The sequence below is a fragment of the Nicotiana tabacum genome, chromosome 9 (genome assembly GCF_000715075.1).
Source record: "Nicotiana tabacum cultivar K326 chromosome 9, ASM71507v2, whole genome shotgun sequence".
NCBI lineage: Eukaryota > Viridiplantae > Streptophyta > Magnoliopsida > Solanales > Solanaceae > Nicotiana > Nicotiana tabacum.
In genome coordinates, this window is record NC_134088.1 from 50941555 (window position 1) to 50965834 (window position 24280).

Here is a 24280-nt window from a genome sequence, read left to right on the forward strand (position 1 = left end):
AGCGGAATCCCAAGGTGGAACTGACCCGACTAGGACCCCAAACATCTGAATGGACTAAAGTAAAAGGTGACTCTGCTCGATTATAAAGACGCCGAGGGAAATGGGAGCGAGTATGCTTACCGAGCTGACATGACTCACACTCTAGAGCTGACAAGTGAGATAAACCAGATACAATTTTCTGAAGTTTTGACAAACTGGGATGTCCCAACCGTTTATGTAATAAATCTGGTGAATCAGTAACAGGACAAGTTGTAGAAGGAAGACAAGATGTGAGTCCATGTGATTTAGCAAGGATAAGGTAATAAAGTCCGTTTGATTCACGCCCGGTACCAATGATCCGCCCCGTACTGCGTTCCTGTATAAAAACATAGTCATCAAGAAATAAAATAGCGCGTTTAAGTGATTTGGCAAAGCGACTAACAACTATGAGATTAAAATGACTATTGGGAACATAAAGGACTGAATCTAAAGGTAAGGAAGGAAGTGGACTTGCTTGACTTATTGCAGTTACCATGGTTTGAGACCCATTGGCCATTGTGACTTTTGGAAGAGATTGAGAATACAAAATAGTAGTGAAAAGAGATTTGTTACCAGAAATATGATCTGATGCACCTGAATCAATGACCCAAGACTCAGAGGATGAAGATTGGGAGAAACAAGTCACGCTATTACCTGTTTGAACAACAGAAGCTATCTCAGAAGATGTCTGCTTACATGCTTTGTACTGAAGGAACTCAATATAATCTGCTAAAGAAACCATCCGACTATTCAAAACATTGGTTCCCATGTCGCTACGAGATGTCTGCTTACATGCTTTGTACTGAAGGAACTCAATATAATCTGCTAAAGAAACCATCCGACTATTCAAAGCATCGGTTCTCATGTTGCTACAATTTGTAGTAGTAGGGTTAACTTGAAATAGTGGAAATAAGTAACTCCTGTGAGAAAACTGAAGAAATAGCTTGAAAACACTGTTTACAGTAGGAAAACAGAACATTGTAGCTCGTCGGAATCTACTGTAGCTAACGGAAAAACTCAAAGTGGTCGGAATGAAACAAAACCAGTGAGGGTAGAATCGGAATTACCAGGCGATCCTACTGTTCAACTGGAACTTTTTCAAAATATGGCCGGAACAGTGCTCACGCGCCGGTGCGTGGGTCAGATCTCGCCGGAAAATTTTTTTCTTTTCCAGGCGCGTGGACGCGTGTTTTCCGGTGGGGTTGACTGGAGTTTGGTCGCCAGAGCCTGAGGAGTCTTGTGGTGGTGTTGGTTTTTTGCACAACACCAACAGAAAGTGAATTGCTTACGGACAGCCTTCTAAGTCGCCGGAAAATTGCACGGCGAAGAGGTCTTTTTTCCCGGAAGTGGCTGGAATGATGCACAGCGACGGGTTTCTCACTAATGCTCTGATACCATATGAGAAGGCACGGGAGAAAATATGTTATTGATATTGAATTATAAATACAATACAAGAGGTCTTTATTTATAGTTATACACAACAAAGAGATATTACTGTTTTTCCAATGTGGGACAAGACTACACTAAACATATCTGTAAACTAACAGAAAAAAAAAATTGGAGTAGAGAATATCAACATTCCCACTCCAAAAAAGCCCTATGAAAGATTCTAAGCTAAGCAAACAAAGAATAACAACTAGAATACATATGCCCTTTCATCTTAGATCTAAGTCTGATATAATAATTATCTCACACGGCGCACCACATTATGCGAACATCGCAATATTTACAATAACATCATATATCCCATCCTCATTAGATTCAAGCTTTAACACTTGCAGAGAGGTAACAGAGGGTCAAATACTACAAATTCCACCCCCTCCCGCCCACCCAAACTATTTCTTCCTCCGTTTCTCAAAGATCTAATACAACAACAACATCAAACCCAGTGAGTTCCCGTAAGTGAGATCTGGGGAGGGCAAGATGTACGCAACCTTACCCCTACCCTGGAAGGGCAGAGAGGCGGTTTCTGATAGACTCTCGGCCGGAGAAAGGATGAAAAGGAGTAATGGCAACAAAACAAGATAAAAATAGAACCGAAGCCAAGAAAGCAGTTAGACTCTAGGTAGTAATAACAATATATGAATTAAAAGATATCATACTAAAGCTAGCAAACTGAGAAAACAAAGGGAAACGTTCGACTACCTACTAATCTTCTACCCTAATCTTCGACTTCCACACCCTACTATCAAGGGTCATATCCTCAATAAGATCTAGTTGCGTCATGTCCCGCCTAATTACCTCTCCCAAGACTTCTTAAACCAACCTCTACCCCTCTTGATACCCACCAAGGCTAACCTCTCACACATTCTAACTAGGGCTTTTATGCTTCTCCTCTTAACATGTCCGAACCATCTCAATCTCGCCTCCCGCATCTTATCCTCCACGAGAGTCACTCCTACCTTATCCCGAATAACATCAGTCTTAATCTTATTTAACCTGGTATGCCCATACATCCACCTTAACATCCTCATTTAAGCTACTTTCATCTTCTAGACATGAGAGTTCTTAACCGGCCAACACTCTGCCTCATATAACATAGTTGGTCTAACAACTACCTTGTAAAACTTCCCTTTAAGTTTCCCCGGCACATTCTTATCACACTAGACACCGGAAGCGAGCCTCCACTTTATCCATCATGCTCCGATACGATGCGTAACATCCTCATCAATCTCCCCATCACCTTGTATTATAGACCAAAGGTACTTGAAACTTTCTCTCCCGGGGATGACTTGTGCATCAAGCCTCACATCCATGTCCGCTTCATGGGTAACTTTGCTGAACTTGCACTCCAAGTACTCCATCTTGGTCCTGCTTAGTTTGAAACCTTTAGACTCAAGAGGTTGTCTCCAAACCTCCAGCCAGTCATTAACACCTCGTATCTCGTCAACCAGAACTAAATCATCCGCAAATAACATACACCATGGCACCTCCCCATCGCCAAGGAAAACAAAAACGGGCTAAGGGTTGATCCCTAATGCAACCCCATCACAACGAGTAAGTTATTTGAATCTCCTCACGTTGTCCTCACTCGTGTCTTAGCTCTATCATAAGTTCCAAAAAAATAATTTACGGTACATTCCATCATCCAATCCCCTCCACCCTGTAACCCAACAGTACCTCTTTCCCACTTTACTTCATGAGGGACTTGAATCCCTGACCCTATGTTGGAGGTGAAGGATCTTTACCACTAGGTTATCCTTCCCTTTTCCTAACGTTCCCAAAGAAATATTTCATAAAAGACGTCATTTTGGGTTTCCTTTTCTCTTGGAACTTAGTCACAATTGAAAAGGGAAGACATTAATATTGTTCTACTTCCCAATCCTGTTGTTTCCCTCTTTAATTAAATGTTTCAACATCTAGAAATAATCATATCTCCTTGAGGATGACAAATATGTTTCTGTCATTTCTCACAAAGGCGGGAATTCCATGATGTAGATGCAGTTTATTCGCTTTTTTCCCTAAAATCTAGAGATGCCTTTATCAGTATCCATATCCTTTTGTTAGGTGATGGAGTTCACTCAGGGAAGATTGAGATAGAGATACTTATCTTACTACTAACGGTCTGTAAAGAAAGTATTGAAATAGAAAAAGAAAAAAAAACTTATGATCTGCAAAGAAAATCTTATTTGCAGATCTACAAAGAAAGTCTTATTTGCATTGTCCTGACAAATCAGACTCAAAGATATGAAGAACAACAGAGGATAATCATAATTATACCATCTCTCAATTTCGAATGAAATGATTGCTATCAAAATGATATTTTTTTCCAAAAAAGTTATCCCTTTTTGTTCATTTTATTATTCTACATAGTGCACGATAGGGTATGTGCACATGTTGGAAAGGGTTGATTTTAAAGTGTTACTCTTCCATTAACTCAGCTTCTTTTTGAAATATCTCAACTAGAGGTTGTTAAATCCTTGAACTTCCCCTCAAGAAGCATCACAGATATTTCATAGGTACATAGCCATTTTTAGATCTGCAAATCCGTGAATATTTGCACTATGCCTTTAGAATAGAAATTGTCTAACAATAAGAGAGACCAAGCATAAAGGATAATAGAAAGAGCGGACGATAAAAATAATGAGTAATAAATGCTAGCATATTACAACCGAAGGACATTATTAAATGATGAATTGGTGAAATGTGCAACTTTTATTATTGGCTCATTGACTGCAGACTGAATTAAGTCAACAAAGCCAAAACATAAATCAATTGTCCTTTGATAATTGAAGTAGGTGCTAAGTATCAGACTTGAACATATATATATGCATAGACACCAAATTAAGGCCACAATCCCAGCACAGCAGAAAAATCCACACTTATATCCTCCACAAATGTCATTCCTATTTCAGATAAGTTGAATTCAGACCTTCAAAAATACCTCTAAGAATACAAGCTTTCTATCTGAACCATCCGCATCAAAATATCCCACTCACACAAGTACCAAGCTTGCAGAAAAAATACAACCATCAAAGAGAGCGAATAGGCCTAACCTATTAAATTTTACTTCCAACTGAGCTCTAATATGTGCAGAAAGAGGGACTGTAGAACCATCATCATTGCACAGTATATTGTTACATCTTGAAAGTATGCTTTCCGGAGCTCCTTTTGAGAACATTATCTCCATCTGCTTTCGGCTACAAAGCACACTCATCATTTTGCGATCACGTGAAAATTCCAGTACAGAAACCTGCAAGATATGGAATAAGTAAAGACGAATATCACAACAAGCATAGCACCAAATTTGGTGTTTTGATTCTTTTTCATAAATGATAATCATATAAGTAAACAAATTAATAAAGCAGCTTGATTTCCGGGAGAAGGAAAATGAAAGGCGTTGATTCTAAATACAACAACAACAACAACAACAACAAAAAATCCAGTATAATCCCACGAGTGGGTATGAGAAGGTTAGTGTGTACGCAGACTTTACCTCTACCTTGAGGGTAGAGAGGTTGTTTCTGATAGACCCCCAGTTCAAGGATAGAAAAAGAGAGCAGTAACAACAAGCAATACCAACAGCAAGATAATAAGAAAACAAGCAGTAACCATAACAAGATAATAAGAGAACAAGTAGTATCAACAGCAATATAATAAGAAAACATGTAGTAATAAAGACTGTCAATAACCAAAATACAAGGCTGACTAGCTACTACTACCGGTATGGGGAAAACACACACTCGACTACCTACTAACATTTTACCCTAATCCTCGACCTCCACACCTTCCTATCAAGGTCATGTCCTCTGTGAGCTGAATCAACGCCAAGTCCTGCCTAATAACCTATCCCCAGTACTTCTTTGGCCTACCTCTACCCCTCTTCAGACCACCCAAGGCCAACCTCTCACACCTCCTCACTGGAGCATCTGTGCTTCTCCTCTTCACATGTCCAAACCACCTAAGCCTCGCTTCTCGCATCTTGTCCTCCACCGAGGCTACTCCTACCTTGTCCCGAATATCTTCCAAAGGTGTTGATTCTAAATACTCTGCAAAATTAACCTTTCCTGATTTTTCAACTTCAGATTAAAAATACAATCATCGGGGCCATAGAAGCAGCAATGATCATACTGTAAAGCCGAGTAAATTTTCGTAAGGCTTTAAAGACTTTATGGTGCACTAATGATTAATTTGATCATCGTTTTGCAAGCCAAGCTAACCACGGATAAAAAATATATATATATATATATATATATATATATATATATATATATATATATAATATTGGGTATGTTGTTGTTGTTGTGTGTGTGTGTGAAGGTTTGGGACGTGACAAACTTGGTATCACAACACTAGGTTCAAGAGTCCTAGGGTGTTATGGAGGTGTGTTAGTGTGGCTAACCACACTTATATTGGGGAGGCTACAACGACATTTAGGAAAGTTTCCCTTGTTCTACTCTAGATCGTGCGTCGAAATTTAGAGTAAAGTCTAAATGATTCGTCCGTCAATTTCACGGTAAATATACACACGATGCGGTGGAAAAAGAAAGGCCCAAGGCCTAAGAAATGTCGCGAGTTGCAAAGATTTATGTGAGAGGTACCAGTTTCCCTCGTACTGATGAAAGGGATATAAGTTAGAAAGAAGACCAAGGTAAATAACGTCAAACAGTTGGCCTCGAACATCAGAGATATCCTAAAGGGGTGTCAAGGATAAGCTATGAAGGAGACAAAAAAGCTCCGTTCTCAGAAACATTTGGAATCGTACAAGGATTCGTAAATGAGTTCTAAAGATTAGAATGAGTAAGGGCATATCAAGAAGTTATGTCCCTAAACAATATTAAGATTCTTGTCAAAGGAACTAAAATAATACAATCATTGCAACGACCACTACTGATGAGATCAAGTGAGACTCAAACAGGGAAAATAGAGAAGTCAAAAGCCAAGCAAGCAAGACTTGTGTCCCATGCTTCTTTGAGAAAAAGTTGTGAGTAGACAAGCACCAATGAGCTAAAGTGGTGCAAATTGATGAGTTCACATGAACGTCTTATGACTCAAGTACAAGAAGAGCTCAGAATAATGTTTTAGTATGATTAGTGCGTGCATCTTTATGATGAAAGGAAAAGACATATCGAGAAAGACGAGTGACGAATAAGAGCTAACGTGACGAATGTCGACTAAAACTTTTGGTCAGCTAAAACTTTTGGTTTGGCAAGTCCTAACCATGGCCATGTAGTACATGTCGACAAGTGACGAATAAGAGCTAACGTGTATTGTTGAACATGAGAGCTAAGTTCATGGTATTCGAAACATACCATATATGAGGAATATGTTTGGAGTTTTAGCCACCTCTCAAGAGCTAACGACACGACAATTGAGACCTAGAGTCAACTAGTACATATGGATTATGTGAGGGTCATATATGATCCTAAGTGGATTGAGTAGAAAAGTGAATGAGTTGCTAAGGCATGAGATATAGGAAAGACCAAACCTTGAAGGTGATGAAGAAAACATAAGCCTCCCTCGGAAGACAAGTTGCTAGGAAAGCATAATGACGAGCTCTTCATGCCATGTATGCCTCGTTTGGCAAATGGACCTTAGAGCTTTTTTGTGTTTTACGCCTTTGATAACACTGATACTCTCAAGGACAGCTATAACCTGATGAGCTTATTATCATTGCCAAACGAGGCATACATGGCACGAAGAGCTCGTCATTGTGCTTTCCAATACATATTTGTCATTATTCAAAAGCAGAATGACGAGCTCTTCGTGCCATGTATGCCTCCTTGGTGTTTCCCTATAGGATCTTGTCGGGTAGCTGATCATCAGTTCTATGACCACCCAAAACTTCTAGGAGTGCAAAAAGATCATTGACTTCCTAGTCTTGTAGGTTCCTTTTAAATAGAGGGTTCCAATTGTTACCCTCCTTGCATTTGAGCAATCTCTACATTCTGGCTGATGGTGATCTAATATAACCCAGTATAGGATTCTTTTAATACAGTGTTACCAAGCCATTTGTCCTCCCAAAATCCGACATGACGACCACTTTAAAGGATACATTCTGGAAGAATTCATTGTGATAACTATTGATGTGCTTCCATACCCAACCCAATGAGAACTTGTGCTTTTCCTTGTGCACCATTTATTTTGAACTCCATATCTAGCATCTACGACTTCCTTCCAATAACCTGCCTCACTCTGCCAATATTTCCATAGCCATTTCATCAGCATGCTTTTATTGTGTAGTTTTGAATTTCTAATTCTTAAGCCCCCGTGTGCCTTAGGTTGTGTTACTCTTGTCCACTTCACAAGAGAGAATTTGTGTGTTAAGTTGTTGCCTTCCCATAAAAACTTCCTTCTCAGTCTATCAATCTGCTTCAAGACTGAACTTGGCATTGGATATAATGTCATGCAATAGGTAGGGATACTGTCAAGAAAACTATTGACCAAACTAAGCCTGCCACCCATTGAGAGGTACTGCATTTATCGAGTTGCTAGATTTTTCTTAATTTTTTCAATGACTCCATTCCATATGCCAACTGGTTTGACTTTAGCACCAAGGGACAATCCCATGTATGTGGTGGGAAAAGGTCCTATTTGGTAACATATGATGTCAACTGGCTCATCTAGGTTGGGTACTACATTAACAGGGTTTATAATACTCTTAAGCATGTTAATGTGTAAGCCAGAAGTTGCTTCAAAGATTGGTAGAGTAAAGTTGAGGTTTGAGACCTTTCTGCCCCACAAATAGATCAGGGTATCAGAGAGACAGATACTGCATTAGCAGGATTTCTGCCAACATGAAACCCTTGTATCCATTGTAATTCTTTAGCCTTCTCCAGCATCTGGGTGAGCCCTTACATATATAAATAGAAATATGGGAGAGGGAATCCCCTGTGACTCTTCTTAGGAGAAAAAAAACAGGTATTCTATTAATCAAAACTGAATATTTCACAGTAGATATGCTGAAGTAAATCCATCTTATCCACATGTTCCCATAGCCCATTTTTTCAGTATCTTGACTAAATAAAACCAATTCAATTGGTCAAAACCCTTTTCACTATCCAACTTGCACAAAATTCTAGATTTACCACTTTTAATTCTCCAGTCCAAGACCTCATTAGCCATCAAAGGAAGCAATTGTGATTTGCTTTTTTTTTCATGAATGCACTCTGTTGTCCTGATACCAGCTTGCTAATGACCTTCTTCCTTCTTTCAGCTAAATTTTTGCAGTCTACTTGTAAACACTGCCTATTAGACTGATAGGCCTGAAGTCTCTGAGCTCAATAGCACCTTTCTTTTTTGGTATAAGTGCAATAAAAGAAGCATTACAAGATCTCACATGTGACAGTTCTGATGGAAATAATTGAGGGCATCTAAAATATGTGACTTGACAAACTCCCAGGACTTCTGAAAAAAAGTCATAGTGAATCCATCAGGAACTGATGCTTTGTCTGGGGCACAGAAATTCAAAGCTTCCAGCACCTCTAATTCATCAAAAGGTAGTTCTAATTCTTCACTTTCCTATATACAGAGTGTGGGCAACCCCTCAAAGTCTGCTGCAGACCTCCATGATTCTGCCTCGTTGTATAGATTCTGGTAATGGCCCAAGATTTCATCCCTGGGTAGCATTTTATCTTCTATTATCTCTTCCCTCACTTTTTGTCTATCAATACAGTTGCTTCTTCTATGTGAGTTTGCCATTCTTTGAAAGAATTTTGTGTTCTTATTTCCTTCCTTCAACCAAAAATATCTGGATTTTTGCTTCCAAGAGATTTCTTCTGCAATTGCTATTTGTTGTAATTCAAATCTTAGGTTGAGTGCCTTTAGTTTTCTTCTGAAGTTTGAGCCCTATGTTCAGCAATCTGCTCTAGTAGGTCTAGTTCAGCAAGCGCCTTGTTCCTCTTAACTTCAACCTTGCCAAAAACTTCCTTGTTCCATTTTGTGATTCTTTCTTAAGATTCCTTAACTTTTGGTTGAGGATGAAATCTGGAGTATCCACTACTATATAAGAATTCCACTATCCTTTTGTCATAAACAAATTCAATTTGTAGCCACATATTTTCAAACTTGAAGTAACAGGGTGTGACCTCCCAATCCCCACTTTCTAGGATAATAGGCTTGTGAAGATAGATCATTCTAGGCATAGCAATCTGTTTAATATCTTTGAACATGTCATTCCATTCTAGTGAAACAAGGAACCTGTCAATTCTTGAGGCTTGGAGAAAATCCTCCCCTATTTACCAGATGAATTGGGCACCCTGAAGTGGAAGATCAAGCAAAATCCAGATCCATGGTAATGTTAGAGAAGTCAATCATTGCCCTAGATCTCCTTGTACAGTTGAGTCATTCACTTTTAAATCTACAAACAATGAAAAATCACCACCAATTACCAAGTGATCAGACCACAATCCCCTGACTGCTGCTAATTCATGCCATAATACATTTCTTTCTGAATTGGAGTGAGGACCATAAACCCTTGTCAAGACCCATATAAAATCATCTGTTAAGCTTTCAAATCTACACGAAATTGAGAAGACCCTAGTTTGGAATTCAACACATTGACAGAATCTTTTGTCCCACATGATTAGGATCTAATTTGCTCGGACTCGGGTGCGGGCATCTGATACGGGCACAGATCCGAGTGTCGGATTCGGCAAAATTTAAATTTTAAGATTCGGAGGTGCGGATCCAGGTATGGATAAGGATATGGGGATTCGGCCAAAAAAAATCAAAATTATAAAAAATAGAGCTATAAAGAGAAAAAGAAAGTCATTCAAGACCTTCCACCAACTCTCTGTCTATATCGTTGCTACTGTCTACCAGAAGTCCGAACTCAAAACATGACCCCTTGAATTCTTGGTTTTTCCGAAACACAAAGCAGCAAATATGAGACAAAAGTACTACAATATTGAAGGTATGCCATTTCCCATGTCTTAAATCTGTTTTATTTTTAATTTTGAGAAATCAAAATCTCAATTTCGCCCCAAATTTGTCGATGGACTCAGGTCAAAGTATCCGAAGTTAGTTGACCGAATACGGGACGTATCCCGCTCCCGCACCCGCTCCCGTCCCGTGTCGAGACGGGTGCGTCACCAAAAACGAAGAGTCCGCGCAACTTAGATTAAGATCCCTCGAGTACCACATGTTTTCAAATCAGCCCATGAAACCCATATATTCCCCCAAATCTACCTGATCGTTCTCGGGTCCTCAATTTTGGTCTCTTGTAGACATAAGACATCAACCCTTCATTTCTTTATAAGAGATTTCAAAGTAGTACTCTTATTATTATTGTTTAGACCATGTAAATTCCAACTAAGTAGCTTCACTTTCATTTAGAATGAGCTTTTTAGACCTGTCTTTTTCCTTCTTCCCACTGCCCTCCCCATGCCAACTTTTTAAGTTCAGTTTTCCCTTTATTCTTCCCCTTTTTAATTTCCTCCAATTTCATTAAGAATCTTACAAGCAAGGTATGTGTTAAGTGATGCATGGAAGGGTACACTTCCTCATTGATGTCGCAACAAGTGTCTTGAGGCTAATATGATGTATCCACAAATAAGGGAAAGAACCCACAAGGCATATAGAAGGGTGCAGGTACATACTTTCCATTAATGGGGTAAAGTTGGGTAATCAAGGTCACTTTGATATGTTGTTTTAGTAAGAAAAGACTTACCAACTAGAGGAAATGAGGTAAAAGAAGTTAAAGATGATCTCTAAGCTAAGATGATCATAGTTACCGTAAAGGAGTTCATACCAGCCTCATAAACTCATTTAGAGCAAAATTGTTAATAAAAGGTACGAAACTACCAACACTAACGCAACGGATTTCGGTATCAACAACTATAAACTAAAAGATGACGGGGAGTTCATGACTCTGTGTTATAACGGGAAAGTGAGACTACTAGTGAAGATGTGATGGTGTGGTTAAGTCAAGAAACACATACAATGATACCACGAGTTTATGGGAGATAGGGAGCTATGTGACTTAGTAAGGGTGTTAATGATGCATTTAGAATGAAACGAGACGAGGAACGAATATCCAAGTCACAAAGAGAAAGCAGTACCAACACTTCGACTAGGCCGAGAGGGTAATCTAAAGGTAACAAACAGAATAGCCTACCCAAATACACAAGAACGGGTTATGAGTATATCACAGGGGCATCAAAAGAGATGATAAACATTTGATACGAATTGGGCATGCTTACTATGATATATCTCAAGCTACAACTCAAAACGACATTAATTAGTAGATATAGTATTGGTAATAACATGAGTTACTTACCGATGATTGACTCAAGTAGGGCAAGTGTTATATTCAAACTTAAGGACAATGAAAGGTCGTTTACAAATAGTTTGAAAAGGGCTTAAAGTTTCAAAGGAAGTCCAATGAGGGCAAGGGACATGTTTGAATAGAAGTTCATGAAAGGCGTTAAGGGTACTTTGGAAGTGTTAAGCAATGAAAAGGTGCATGAGAGTTTTCATAAAGGGAGTAAAATGGACCCTTAGTTCCTACTAGACCCTACGAGCATTACAAGAAGAAAAGGAATGTGGCCTTAGAATGGCCTTACCCTTAAGGTTGTTTTCAGTCGACTCAATGTGTCGTAGGTCAATACTACAAGAATAGGTGCACAACCCATCGCTTGATATTCCTTCGAAACAGAAGAGCATATAAAGAGGATCACCAGTAAGAAAATCCTACGTTGCAAATTTGGATAAGACAGGTTACGAGTTATAATAGATTCAAGAAAATTATTGCAAAACTCAATTCCTAAGAAGCCATGTACCAAAGAAAGGTGGGTAAAAAGTAAAATGCCTTCATTAGCTCCAAAGGTACATGTATGTAAGCTTTCACATATGAAGAAGTCCAAGTTGTATCCATTTATGTTCGATTAGGTAAGAATTCATCTTCACGTAAAGAAGTGTAATAATGATGTTGCGTGATTGTTTACGGAGCTCAAATGTATATAGCTCAAATGTATGTAAAGGTAACGTTCATGTGATTCTAGAAATAAAGTTCATGCTTTGCATTGTCTCTTGAGTGTAGATGTTCATGTGAGAAAGCACGGGAAATAATATATTATTGGTGTACGTTAAGTGTCTTACAATAACCCTATTTATATGTTAGGCTTACCTAGTCTTACAGACTAGCTGCCATCACGACATCCTACGGTGGGAGATTGGGATCGTGACATAATCATAACACTGGAACTTCCATAACCCATGTTTTTAGACCCAAAAACATCAAATCCCAGACACATCGTTGGATTGAAGAGAGGTCTAGCAAATTATCACCAAATAACAGGAAGAATCAATTGTAACTCGCTGAAACAGACGAAGGAAACACTGTAGTCGCCGGAAAATTTACTGTAGCTGCCGAAAAATTAGTGGTCGCCGGAAAAATCCCAAAGTGATCGGAATGAAAGAAAATAGTACGGGTAGGGTCGGAATTACTAGACGAGACAATTGTCCGGAAGAAACCTTTTCAAAAAATGGTTGGAAAAAGTGTCACGCGCCGGCGCATGGGTCTGACGTGCCTCCGGCGTCAAAGGTTCTTCAGACACGTGAGGGCGCATGGCTAGGGTTCTGCCAATGTGGTTTTTTGGGGTTTGGTCGCTTGAGAATTCCGCATCTGCTGGTGGTGTTACTTTTCATAACAAAAAACCACCGGAGAAGAGGTGACGCAAAAACATCCTGAAATTCACCAGAAAAAAGGCACGGTGACTGTCGCGGACTCGTTGGTTACCGCACAGCGGAGATTTCTCACTAGATGTATGTTATTGATGTACGTTAAATGTCATACAATAGCCCTATTTATATACAATGTTTACATATACCTAAATCCTTCTATACTATTTCTAACAATTCAAATATGAGGAGAGAAGCTACATGGTGTTTATTATGTGTACTTAAGTGTATCGAGTTGCATTTGAGACGAAGAGCGACTATGGTAATATGTTTGAAGAGTAAAATGCCAAATGGGCCATAGTCAAGCATCTTATTGTGTATTGAGTTGTTGTGGCATTGGTTGCTGCCATGGATGGCCTTATTATTGTGTTTCTTATGGCTCGCTGACAGGTTGAAGGTATTTTGGATAGTCTTGTATACAAAGAAAACTATGCCGAAATTTTTAAGAATTTGGGGAGTTAGCCGAATTTAGAGGCCGTAAGAAAGTTAAAGTTTTGTGAAGGAGGTCTATGGCCCATTTAGGGTCATAGACCTAAAAGGAGGATAATTCTATAAGTAGGAATGACTTGCGAGACATTCGAGAAGTCGACTAAATTTTGAGACTCTAAAGGAAATGAACTGGTAGCAAAGAAACCTAAGAGCTTGTTCTACGGATGAAGAAGGCTAAGTTCCAACATTCGAGGAAGAATGTTACTAAGCAGGTAAGAATATAAAGCCCTGTAAAATTTCGTAAGGTTTTAAAGACTTTATGGTGCACTAATGATTAATTAGGTCATCGTTTTGCGTGTCAGGGCTAACCACGAACTAAGAAAATATTATACGAGCGTGGTTATATATATATATATATATATATATATGTGTGTGTGTGTGTGTGTGTGTGTGTGTGTGTGTGCGCGCGCGCGGCGTGACAAAATATAAAGCCTCGTAATATTTCGTAAGGCTTTAAAGACTTTATGGTGCACTAATAGTTAATTTGGTCATCAGTTTACGTGCCAGGGCTAACCATGGATTGAAGAAAATATTATACGAGCATAATAATATGTATACATATATATATATATATATATGTGAAGGTCTGAGGCGTGACACATACGATTCAAGAGAAAGGGGGAAAGGAGATAAATTCTAGAAATCTAAAGATAAATAGTCTATAGGACCCTACACAACTTCTATAAACACCAAAGGTTAAACAGTAGCCAAGCCCGAAAAGGGACAAGTTCTGACTTATTCATGTAACAGTGCCTTGTATTTCTTGCTTGGCAGAATTATGCTCTAGACTGAATTAACTAATCGAAAAAAAAAATTCGCATTCTAGACTGAATTAGCTCACAAATCTAAGGGTGGCCCACGGTCGCAGTTCAAGACCTTTCACGTTTTGCAACCAAAAATTGAGGACTACTAGGGATTTGTAGAACTTGCAATAACCACTTTTTCTCAATAGATAGTCCGGATCTATGTTGCACGGACTCTCCAAAAGTGCTGCCGCACCCGTGTCGGATCCTCCAAAAATGCACTAAATTTGGAGGATCCGACACGCACCCAACAACATTGTTGAAGAGTTCGAGTAACATAGGTCCGGACTACTAGGGATTTGTAGAACTTGCAATAACCACTTTTTCTCAATAGATGGTCCAGCTCTACGCTGGAACCCCCTAGTCGCAAAAGCTTGGTGCACCCAGCTGCTATTTAAGATTGTATTACCTGTAACAAACTTTTACCTTGAATTCATCTTAGCTTTTTGCCTTCATTCAAAATTTTAAAGGCAGATGCAAACAAGAGGGAACAATTGATGCATGATGTCTTTAACGAATGTGACAATCGAAATGGTGAAAACCATTATATTCACCGTATTTTCCATGATAAAACTATTGCATAAATTTCACGGTCTTGTGCGCATTTGATAATAGGGAGTTACTATCATCTCAGCGGGAAGCACGCTTTTAGTAAGATCCAATAGGGGAACACATTTGGAACACTTATGAAAGTAACATGATTTCAAATGTGTTCGGCAACTTGAATCACGCTCCCATTTGGATATCTCAGATATAATTTATTTCCAAGTTTAAGCACAAGCAATTCAGTTTGAAAATCCATGAGAATGTGAATGCAACTCTTAAAATTTTTTATTATCAAAGTAAAAAGATAAATAAATTAGCATAACTCACCTTTTTAAATTGGCTTTCCCAATAGCGATTACAATAAGATGCCCGTTCATGCTTGCTTAGCATATTTAAAGCAGATGGCATTGTATCAAAACCAGGAAGACCAATCTGACAAAAATTGAAGAGAGAAGAAACATAGAATTACATCTGATTATCAGTCAGAAATTCAATTTATGCGCATGCAAAATGTACATATCTTAAACAAATACTTCCTTCATCCCTTTTTATTTGACCTGTGGGAACTAAAATGTTAATTTGACTTATTATATAAGTAATAGTGAAAGGAAACAATAGAAATAATGGTTGTACAGATAGATTGATAGAAAATCATCAAATCATTTAAAATTTGAGTTATTAAATAAATTATAGATCTTGAAAAATGTAAAGTTGTATAAACTAATACAACAACAACAACAAACCTAGTATAATCCCACAGGTGGGATTATAAACTAATGTTATCAATTAAATGATGTCAAACATTTGGGACTTATACAAAATAGAAAGAAATGTTATATAAATTAGAGGGTTAGGAAGTAATAAAGAAACTACAGAAGCTAAAGTCAAGACTAACTTTTTCTGCCAGCAAACGAAGGGCAACTTCAGTTGATTCACCAATCTTCTCGTAAATCCTCTTATCTGGGTTGTACTGTATAACAGACTCATTGCAAAGAGCTGAGCACATTGCTATATGAAGAAGACAAGGAAGTTGTGCAGGAATCTCTAGCTGCTCATAGGAACACCAAAACAAATGAACTATTAAATGAAGATACTAAGGAGAATAGAAGCAAGTAGCAAACAAATAATCTATATATTATTAAAGGAATGAAGTCTAGCCTATAGGAGAAAGACATAAAGTAGTTTTAGGAAGAAAAAAATTAGTTAGTTTAGTTAATAATTAGTTACTCATTTTGAATTTGAAATAAAAATAATTAAATATCTATATATTTTTAAGGAAACTATTATAAAAATAAATGAGGAAAAATATATAAATAAATAACTTCAGTGTTAAGATACATAAAAGGATAAGACTAATTTATTTTTTGAGATGAGAATGTTTTTGAATAATAATAATACATATGGTCTTGCTATATCTATACCTATATCTATATCTATAACTATATATTATTAAAAGGAAGGAAATCTAGCCTAGGATTATGACAAGTGGCAGCATAGGAGAAAGACATATAGTAGTTTTAGGACAAAATTAGTTAGTTTAGTTAATAATTAGTTACTCATTTTGAATTTGAACAAAAAATAATTAAATATCTATATATGTTTTAGGAAATTATTATAATAAATGAGGAAAAATATATAAATAAATAACTTCAGTGTTAAGATACATAAAAGGATAAGACTAATTTATTTTTTGAGATGAGAAAGTTTTTGAATAATAATTCATATGGTCTTGCTATATGGATAAGATCATGTAACTAAAAATATTATAATAGATAAAACTCCAAAAATAAATAAAAAAATATAAAGATATAATTTAAATTCTTATGTAGTAATCTTAATAAAAAAATTAAACTTCCATATTAAATACAAACGGGGAGGAGAATTTAATTTAATTTCTTATTGAAAATAACATAAAAATAATAATTATTACAATTATTAATAGATTTATGACATATAATAAAACAACTTCTATGTTTAATCTTTGAAATAATTCAACACCATCCATTTAAAAGAATAATATAATAATTTCCGTATAATAAATAAACACAAAAATAACAAAAGGCTTATCTCTTTATAATTGTGATGAATTCAAAATTATAATTTACTAAAACAATATTATATATTTAAATTTTGAGTAAAAAACAAAATGAGAAAGATAATGAAATATTATAGTAGAAAAGAATATACGAAAAGAGGGGGATAAAAGATAATCTTATGATATTTATACTTTGAATTAATAAAAAAATAAAATATAAATAAATAACAATCAAGAAAATTATCTTTATCCCCCTCTTTGTGGGAAAATATATAAATATAATAATATATAAATTTATGGAAAATATAAAATATCAGACTTATTATTAGAATTATGATGAGAAAAGTCATACATATAATAATAACTAAAATCATAATAAACAAATAGTCATAAAGGAAGAATACTAAAAAAAAGAACGAAAGAATATCAAGCGATAAGCGTAAAAATGTATATACTAATTAAATTTCTCATGTAGGAAATTTTACTTAATAAATAAACTCATAATTTCATAATGAAAAAAATATATATAAAGATACTATTAGGACATTTACACATAAGATAAGCATATTATATATAAAACACAAAACAATACTCTCTTCGTTTCAATTTATGTGAACCTATTTGACTGGGCACGGAGTTTAAGAAAAAAGAGAAGACTTTTGAATTTATGGTGCAAAATGAGGCACATATATTTTGTGTGGCTATAAATCATTGCATAAAGGTAAATTGTTTCCAAATATGGAAAGGGGTCATTCTTTTTGGCACGGATTATAAAGGAAATAGGTTCACATAAATTGCAACGGAGGCAGTAATTATTAAAAATATTGATAGACTTTTACAAAAATAACAAAAGGCTTATCTCTTCATACTTTTGATGAATTCAAAATCATCATTTAGTAAAAAATATTATATTATTTTAATTTTGAGTAAAATACAAAATGAGAAAACTAATCAAATATTACAGTAGAAAATAATGTACAAAAAGAGGGGGATAAAGATAATTTTATGATATTTATACTTTGAATTATATCATAAGCCAATTGACAAGTTAATAAATAAAAGATAAAATAAATAACCCCAAGAAAATTATTGATAAATTCAGATAATTGAAGAATTTTAAACGGTATAAAATAAGTTTAAAAAAATAACAAAAATAACATAAGCCAATTGACAAGTTAATAAAAAGTCACATTAGTAAATGTATAGTACTAACCACTTGTTAATTTAATAAAGAATAAATAAGGAACAAGATTATTTGGTTACTATATGATGTGTTCCTTTTATTTTGTATAGATTTGGTTATATTTCTGCACACTATATTAAAAGATAAAATAACAACTAATATTTTTTTTTAAATATGATATATTAGATCATAATTTTATAAGCTTAATACTCTGTCAAATTATCCGCGCATCGCAGGGGTTCTAACACTAGTTGTTTTCTGTAAAGTAGAAGGGTGTTTACTTTCTACTAATAGCATATATACAGGCTGATCAAGAAGCCGCCCACTTCACAGGTTTTGTACATGCAAAAGAGTTTGCCTACTAAGTGCTGGAGAATCATCTAGGCATCAGACATGAGAAAAATGGCATTTCAATTCACAGAATCCCGGAGTGTAGCAAACTCATCATAGAGGGTCCTTGGACCAATAAAATTAGGTTAACGCATACCACTACGAATTAGCTGTCCTGTACCTTTCTTATTTCAACAAAGAAAACACAGGACTAGTCAGATGCCAACATCGGTGAACTAGATTCTTGGGATTAACTTAGGTCCAAGGTCCATTTTCTTGACATGGTATCAAAACCGAACACATTCCTAATGTTGAACTACCCTATACTCACCCAAGTAACGCTACTACATGCTCCAGATGTCCAGTTCTAAGCATCCAACGGATGTTAGAATCCCACATAGATTAAGTGTATAAGTTGTAGTTTCCTTATATGGTTTTGCACAATCATCACATCTTAATCTTGATTTTGGGATTGAGCTAACTCCATTTTCTTTACCAGACTCATTCTTAGAGGAGCTGAAAGGATAGGAAAAGTATTTAGCAGGGACAAATGACAAGCTTGAGGGGGCTTTTGAAAATTCTTAATGTAAAAGGTCAATTTCACAACTTCAGAAGGTAGCACAGGGCCAACACTGCCTTTCAGAGACTATCCTATTTCTCTTGCTCGTTGCATAAATTTAAATGCCATAAGGAAATTATATTTGGTAAGTTTTCTGATTTTTCTTTTTTTCCTTTTTTTTTTTTGGTTTTGCAAAGCCTTCACTTGAGATGATAAGCATTCAAGAGATAATTGTCTAAGATTTACATCACAATCACGGAGAATTCAGTTTCACCGGATCCATGTCCTACACTGCTAACACATGAGCGGCATTGCTTGCAGTCAAAACAAAAGAAGCATATGTAGTTCAAGGAAAACCTGGGCTCCCAAGCTGTCAAATATAAAACCTTCTGGTGCATAAGTTGTGCCACTGATGACGTATTCAGAGGCCACTGGACCATTATTTACTGAATGAAGCACACAGATCTGAACAGAAAAAAAATATCAAAAATTCTTTAGCAAGTGAATACTATTTGTCAAAGAACTTACAGACTAATGAACAAACCTCAATATTGTAGGTACCAGAAAATGATAGACTTAAAAAAAATATTGTGCTCTTCAAATCTAGAGTACACAATTTACATGTGCTAATGATTTTTTAAAACATTGGCAGAATATCTGCATTACTATCCATTTCGGTCCTCCGGGCCTATTTCTTTCGAATATTTAGCAATTTAGATTATCTCTACCTTTTCAACTGCCTTTGAAAAGATTAGGAAGACTCCTAGCAAAAGTTGGACCTAACATAAGCTTACCAGCATGACTAAGTCTTATTCCAACTAGTTAGTATCACCTATATGGATCTTTTATTTCTGCTGCGTTCTATTTTTCGCAAAGTTTGCATGTATTCCAGGAGATTGTAGCCCTTTCAAGGAAACCTCCGATATGATTTTAGGTCTACCTCATTCCTCTTTAATATCTTCAATTATCATGCTTTCATACGTATGGATCATTGCATACCGGGCTCTATGGAATTTGGAAAACATGTCTAAACCATCTCAAATGACATTCTCTCAACCTATCATCTACTGTGCTACTTGTACCTAATGTCAATAGTGTAATGATTTCTAATATCGTCAAATCTAGTACAATCGCACATCTATCTTAACACTCACATTTCTACGACACTCATCTTATGAATATATTTGACTTTCGAGGCCCATCGCTCAATCTTATATAACATTCCTGCTCTTATTATGGTTTCTACAGAACTTGCCTTTTAACTTTGACAGATGGACTACTATCGCAGAACTCTTCGATAAACTTTTCTATTTCAACCATCTACCTTAGTTCTATGTGTTACATCTTCATTTATCATACCATTCTCATGGAACATCAAGCCTAGATATCTGAATTGTCTGTATTTAAGCACCACAACCCCATCTAATCTTACATCACCTTCACACTTCTTATGCTGCCTTAACTTGCGGAGTCCTAGCACCCTCACCACCCACCCACCCACACCCATCCCCACCCCCCAGTCTTTCAAAACCTTTGCTGTAAGAAAAGCCATTTGGGAAGAACGGGAAGGAGGGAAGATTAAAAAGGGACAAATACAGTATATAATTTAGAACATACCTTTGACACAGACATCATATTTGTTGTGAGAGTACCAGTCTTGTCGCTGCAGATTACTGTCGTGCAGCCCAAGGTTTCCACGGATGGCAAGGATCTCACAATAGCATTTAAACGAGCCATTCGCTTTGTCCCAAGGGCCAAACAGCTGCCAAAATTAGAAAAACAAGCATAGGATTTTCTAACTTTTATTTCTTTTCTATTGGGAGGGAGGTGGATTGGAGGAGACTGAAAAAAAGAGCATAAAGTAGGGTTAAAAAGCAAAAAGTATCTTCGAGCAACAGACTAAAACAATAAAAGATTATAGTGGTGAGCATGTCGGGGAGTCTTTTACATTATGGTGGAAGATAACTCTTGCTTAAAATATATTTTTTCTCCAATTTTGACCAGAAATCGAACATAAGAAGCTGGTATTCAGTGAATCTCCCTGCTTCTATGGTGTACTTGGTTGGTTTTATTCCCTGCCATAAGTACTATAAAGGAGAAGTACTAATGTTCTTCTAAACATGCCACTCGTGACGAGAGAAGAGTCTCATGCATCAGATACATGAAACAGGAGAGAATATGTAAACAGAACATGTTGGGACACATAACCAATTCATAATTGTATGACATACAAACCAATTGCCCGGAAGCAATTTATGGAACAACATATATATATATGCTACTTATAAAAGTTGAGTTTGTGTTAGAGCTTTAGCATGTGTTTGGTTCTTTCTAGTTTTTCCACTCCGGTATTACCCTTATACATGATCAACGGCTTCAAACATATAGAAGGCAATTGGTTGTTTTATTTTCAATTTAGCCAAACTTGAAGAGATTTCACGATCAAAACTGACATATGTTCTTAAGTTATTTTGAAGTGAAGATAGCACTTGCATATAACAGACAAAAAGAGAAAATCTAACATAAAAATCAGTAAGTAAATGCAGAATCAATTAAAACCATTATGGTGCTACTATTATTATAAAAAGAAATAAACTATAAAAACCTTTTTTAGCTTTTACTTAATATATTATACAACAACAACAAACCCAGTATAATCCCACGAGTGGGGTCTGGAGAGGGTAGTGTGTACGCAGACCTTACCCCTACCTTGAGATAGAGAGGTTGTTTCCGATAGACTCCCGGCTCAAAGAAGAAAAAAGAAAGAAGTAACAACCAGCAATATCAACATCAACATAATAAGTGTGAGAAGGCACGGGAGAAAATATGTTATTGATATTGGATGAATGAATAATACTACACAAGAGGTCCTTATTTATAGCTATACTATACAAGGACATACTACTCCTCTACCAATGTGGGACAATACTACACTATATACATGCTGTAAATTAACACTCCCCCTCAAGCCGGTGCATACAAATCATATGTACCGAGCTTGTTACATATATAACTAATACGAGGACCAGTGAGAGACTTGGTGAAAATATCTGCAAGTTGATCATTTGACCTCACAAACTTTATAGCAATCTCTCCTGAAAGTATCTTTTCTCTGACGAAGTGACAATCAATCTCAATGTGTTTAATTCTCTCATGGAACACCGGATTTGATGCAATATGAAGGGCAGCTTGATTATCGCACACAAGTTCCATCCGACTGATTTTACCAAATTTCAACTCCTTGAGCAATTGTTTGGTCCAGACTAGCTCACATGTTGCCATAGCCATTGCTCGATATTCTGCTTCTGCACTAGACCGAGCAACTACATTCTGTTTCTTTCTCTTCCAGGATACCAAATTTCCTCCTACTAAAACACAATATCCAGACGTAGAACGTCTATCAGAAGGTGATCCTGCCCAATCAGCATCTGAGTATCCAATGATCTGCTCATGACCTCGATCCTCAAAGAGTAACCCTTTGCCTGGAGCCGATTTTATATATCGAATAATGCGGACAACTGCATCCCAATGACTATCACAGGGAGAATTCATAAACTGACTTACAACACTCACAGGATAGGAAATGTCGGGTCTAGTCACTGTGAGATAATTTAATTTTCCAACCAGCCGCCTATAGCCTGCAGGATCGCTAAGCGGCTCCCCCTGTCCTGGCATAAGTTTAGAATTCGGATCCATCGGAGTGTCAACAGGTCTGCAACCTATCATCCCCGTCTCCTCAAGAATGTCTAAAGCATATTTTCTTTGAGAAATAACAATACCTGAGCTAGACTGGGCAACCTCAATACCCAGAAAGTACTTCAATCTGCCTAGATCCTTAGTTTGGAAGTGCTGGAAGAGATGCTGCTTCAGATTGGTAATACCATCCTGATCATTGCCAGTAATAACAATATCATCAACATAGACTACCAGATAAATACAGAGACTTGAAGCAGAGTGCCGATAAAACACAGAGTGATCAGCTTCACTACGAATCATGCCAAACTCCTGGATAACCGTGCTGAACTTACCAAACCAGGCACGAGGAGACTGCTTTAGACCATAAAGTGACCGACGCAAGCGACATACAAGGCCACGAGACTCCCCTGAGCAACAAAACCAGGTGGTTGCTCCATATAAACCTCATCCTCAAGATCACCGTGAAGAAAGGCATTTTTAATGTCCAGCTGATAGAGGGGCCAATGACGAACCGCAGCCATGGATAGAAAAAGGCGGACTGAAGCCACTTTAGCCACGGGAGAGAAGGTATCACTGTAATCGAACCCAAATATCTGAGTATATCCTTTGGCAACAAGACGGGCCTTAAGTCGATCAATCTGTCCATCGGGACCAACTTTGACTGCATAAACCCAACAACAACCAACAGTAGATTTACCTGAGGGAAGAGGAACAAGCTCCCAAGTACCACTTGTATGTAAAGCAAACATCTCGTCACTCATAGCCTGGCGCCATCCTGGATGAGACAACGCTTCACCTGTAGACTTAGGTATGGAAACTGAGGACAAAGAAGATATAAAAGCATAATGGGGAGATGACAGACGATGATAGCTCAAACCGACATAATGAGGATTAGGGTTAAGTGTGGTCCGTATACCTTTCCGAAGTGCAATCGGTGTACTAGGAGCAGGGTCCACAGCAGGAGCAGGGTCAGGTGCAGGACGAGAATCAGTTGGGCCTGATGGAGGACGCAAACGACGATGATAAGTCAAGAGTGATGTTCCGGTGGCCGGGGAACTAGGGGGAACAACACTAGACTCCTCAACGGTTGGTATGGATGAAACCTCTGTGGTCGAAGGTGGAGGAGGAGCTATAGTAAACTCCTCAAAGGTCGGTATAGGTAAGACCTCAGATATATCATGGTGGTCAGCAGAGGTAAAGAAAGGTTTAGACTCAAAAAATGTGACGTCAGCTGACATAAGGTACCTACGAAGATCTGGAGAATAACAACGATATCCCTTCTGAACACGAGAATAACCAAGGAAGACACACTTGAGAGCACGGGGAGCTAACTTATCTTTCCCAGGGGCTAAGTTATGAACAAAACACGTGCTCCCAAAAACACGAGGTGGAAGAGAGTATAAGGGTGACTGGGGAAACAATACTGAATGCGGAATCTGATTCTTGATGGGAGATGAAGGCATCCGATTAATCAAATAACAAGCTATGAGAACTGCATC

At 37.2% G+C, this 24280-nt stretch overlaps 1 protein-coding gene across 2 annotated transcripts in view; it reads right to left on the bottom strand.

The window, feature by feature from the left end:
- LOC107814435 (calcium-transporting ATPase 3, endoplasmic reticulum-type) overlaps positions 1 to 24280 on the bottom strand; it is a 108174-nt gene that overhangs the window by 33388 nt on the left and 50506 nt on the right. For both annotated transcript variants that reach the window (XM_075221674.1, XM_075221676.1), the window contains 5 exons: positions 20703 to 20847; positions 19443 to 19550; positions 15874 to 16026; positions 15306 to 15410; positions 4515 to 4711 (listed from right to left, as the gene is read on the bottom strand). In XM_075221674.1, coding sequence (XP_075077775.1) covers positions 4515 to 4711; positions 15306 to 15410; positions 15874 to 16026; positions 19443 to 19550; positions 20703 to 20847 — 708 coding nt within the window. The remainder of the gene's footprint in view (positions 1 to 4514; positions 4712 to 15305; positions 15411 to 15873; positions 16027 to 19442; positions 19551 to 20702; positions 20848 to 24280) is intronic.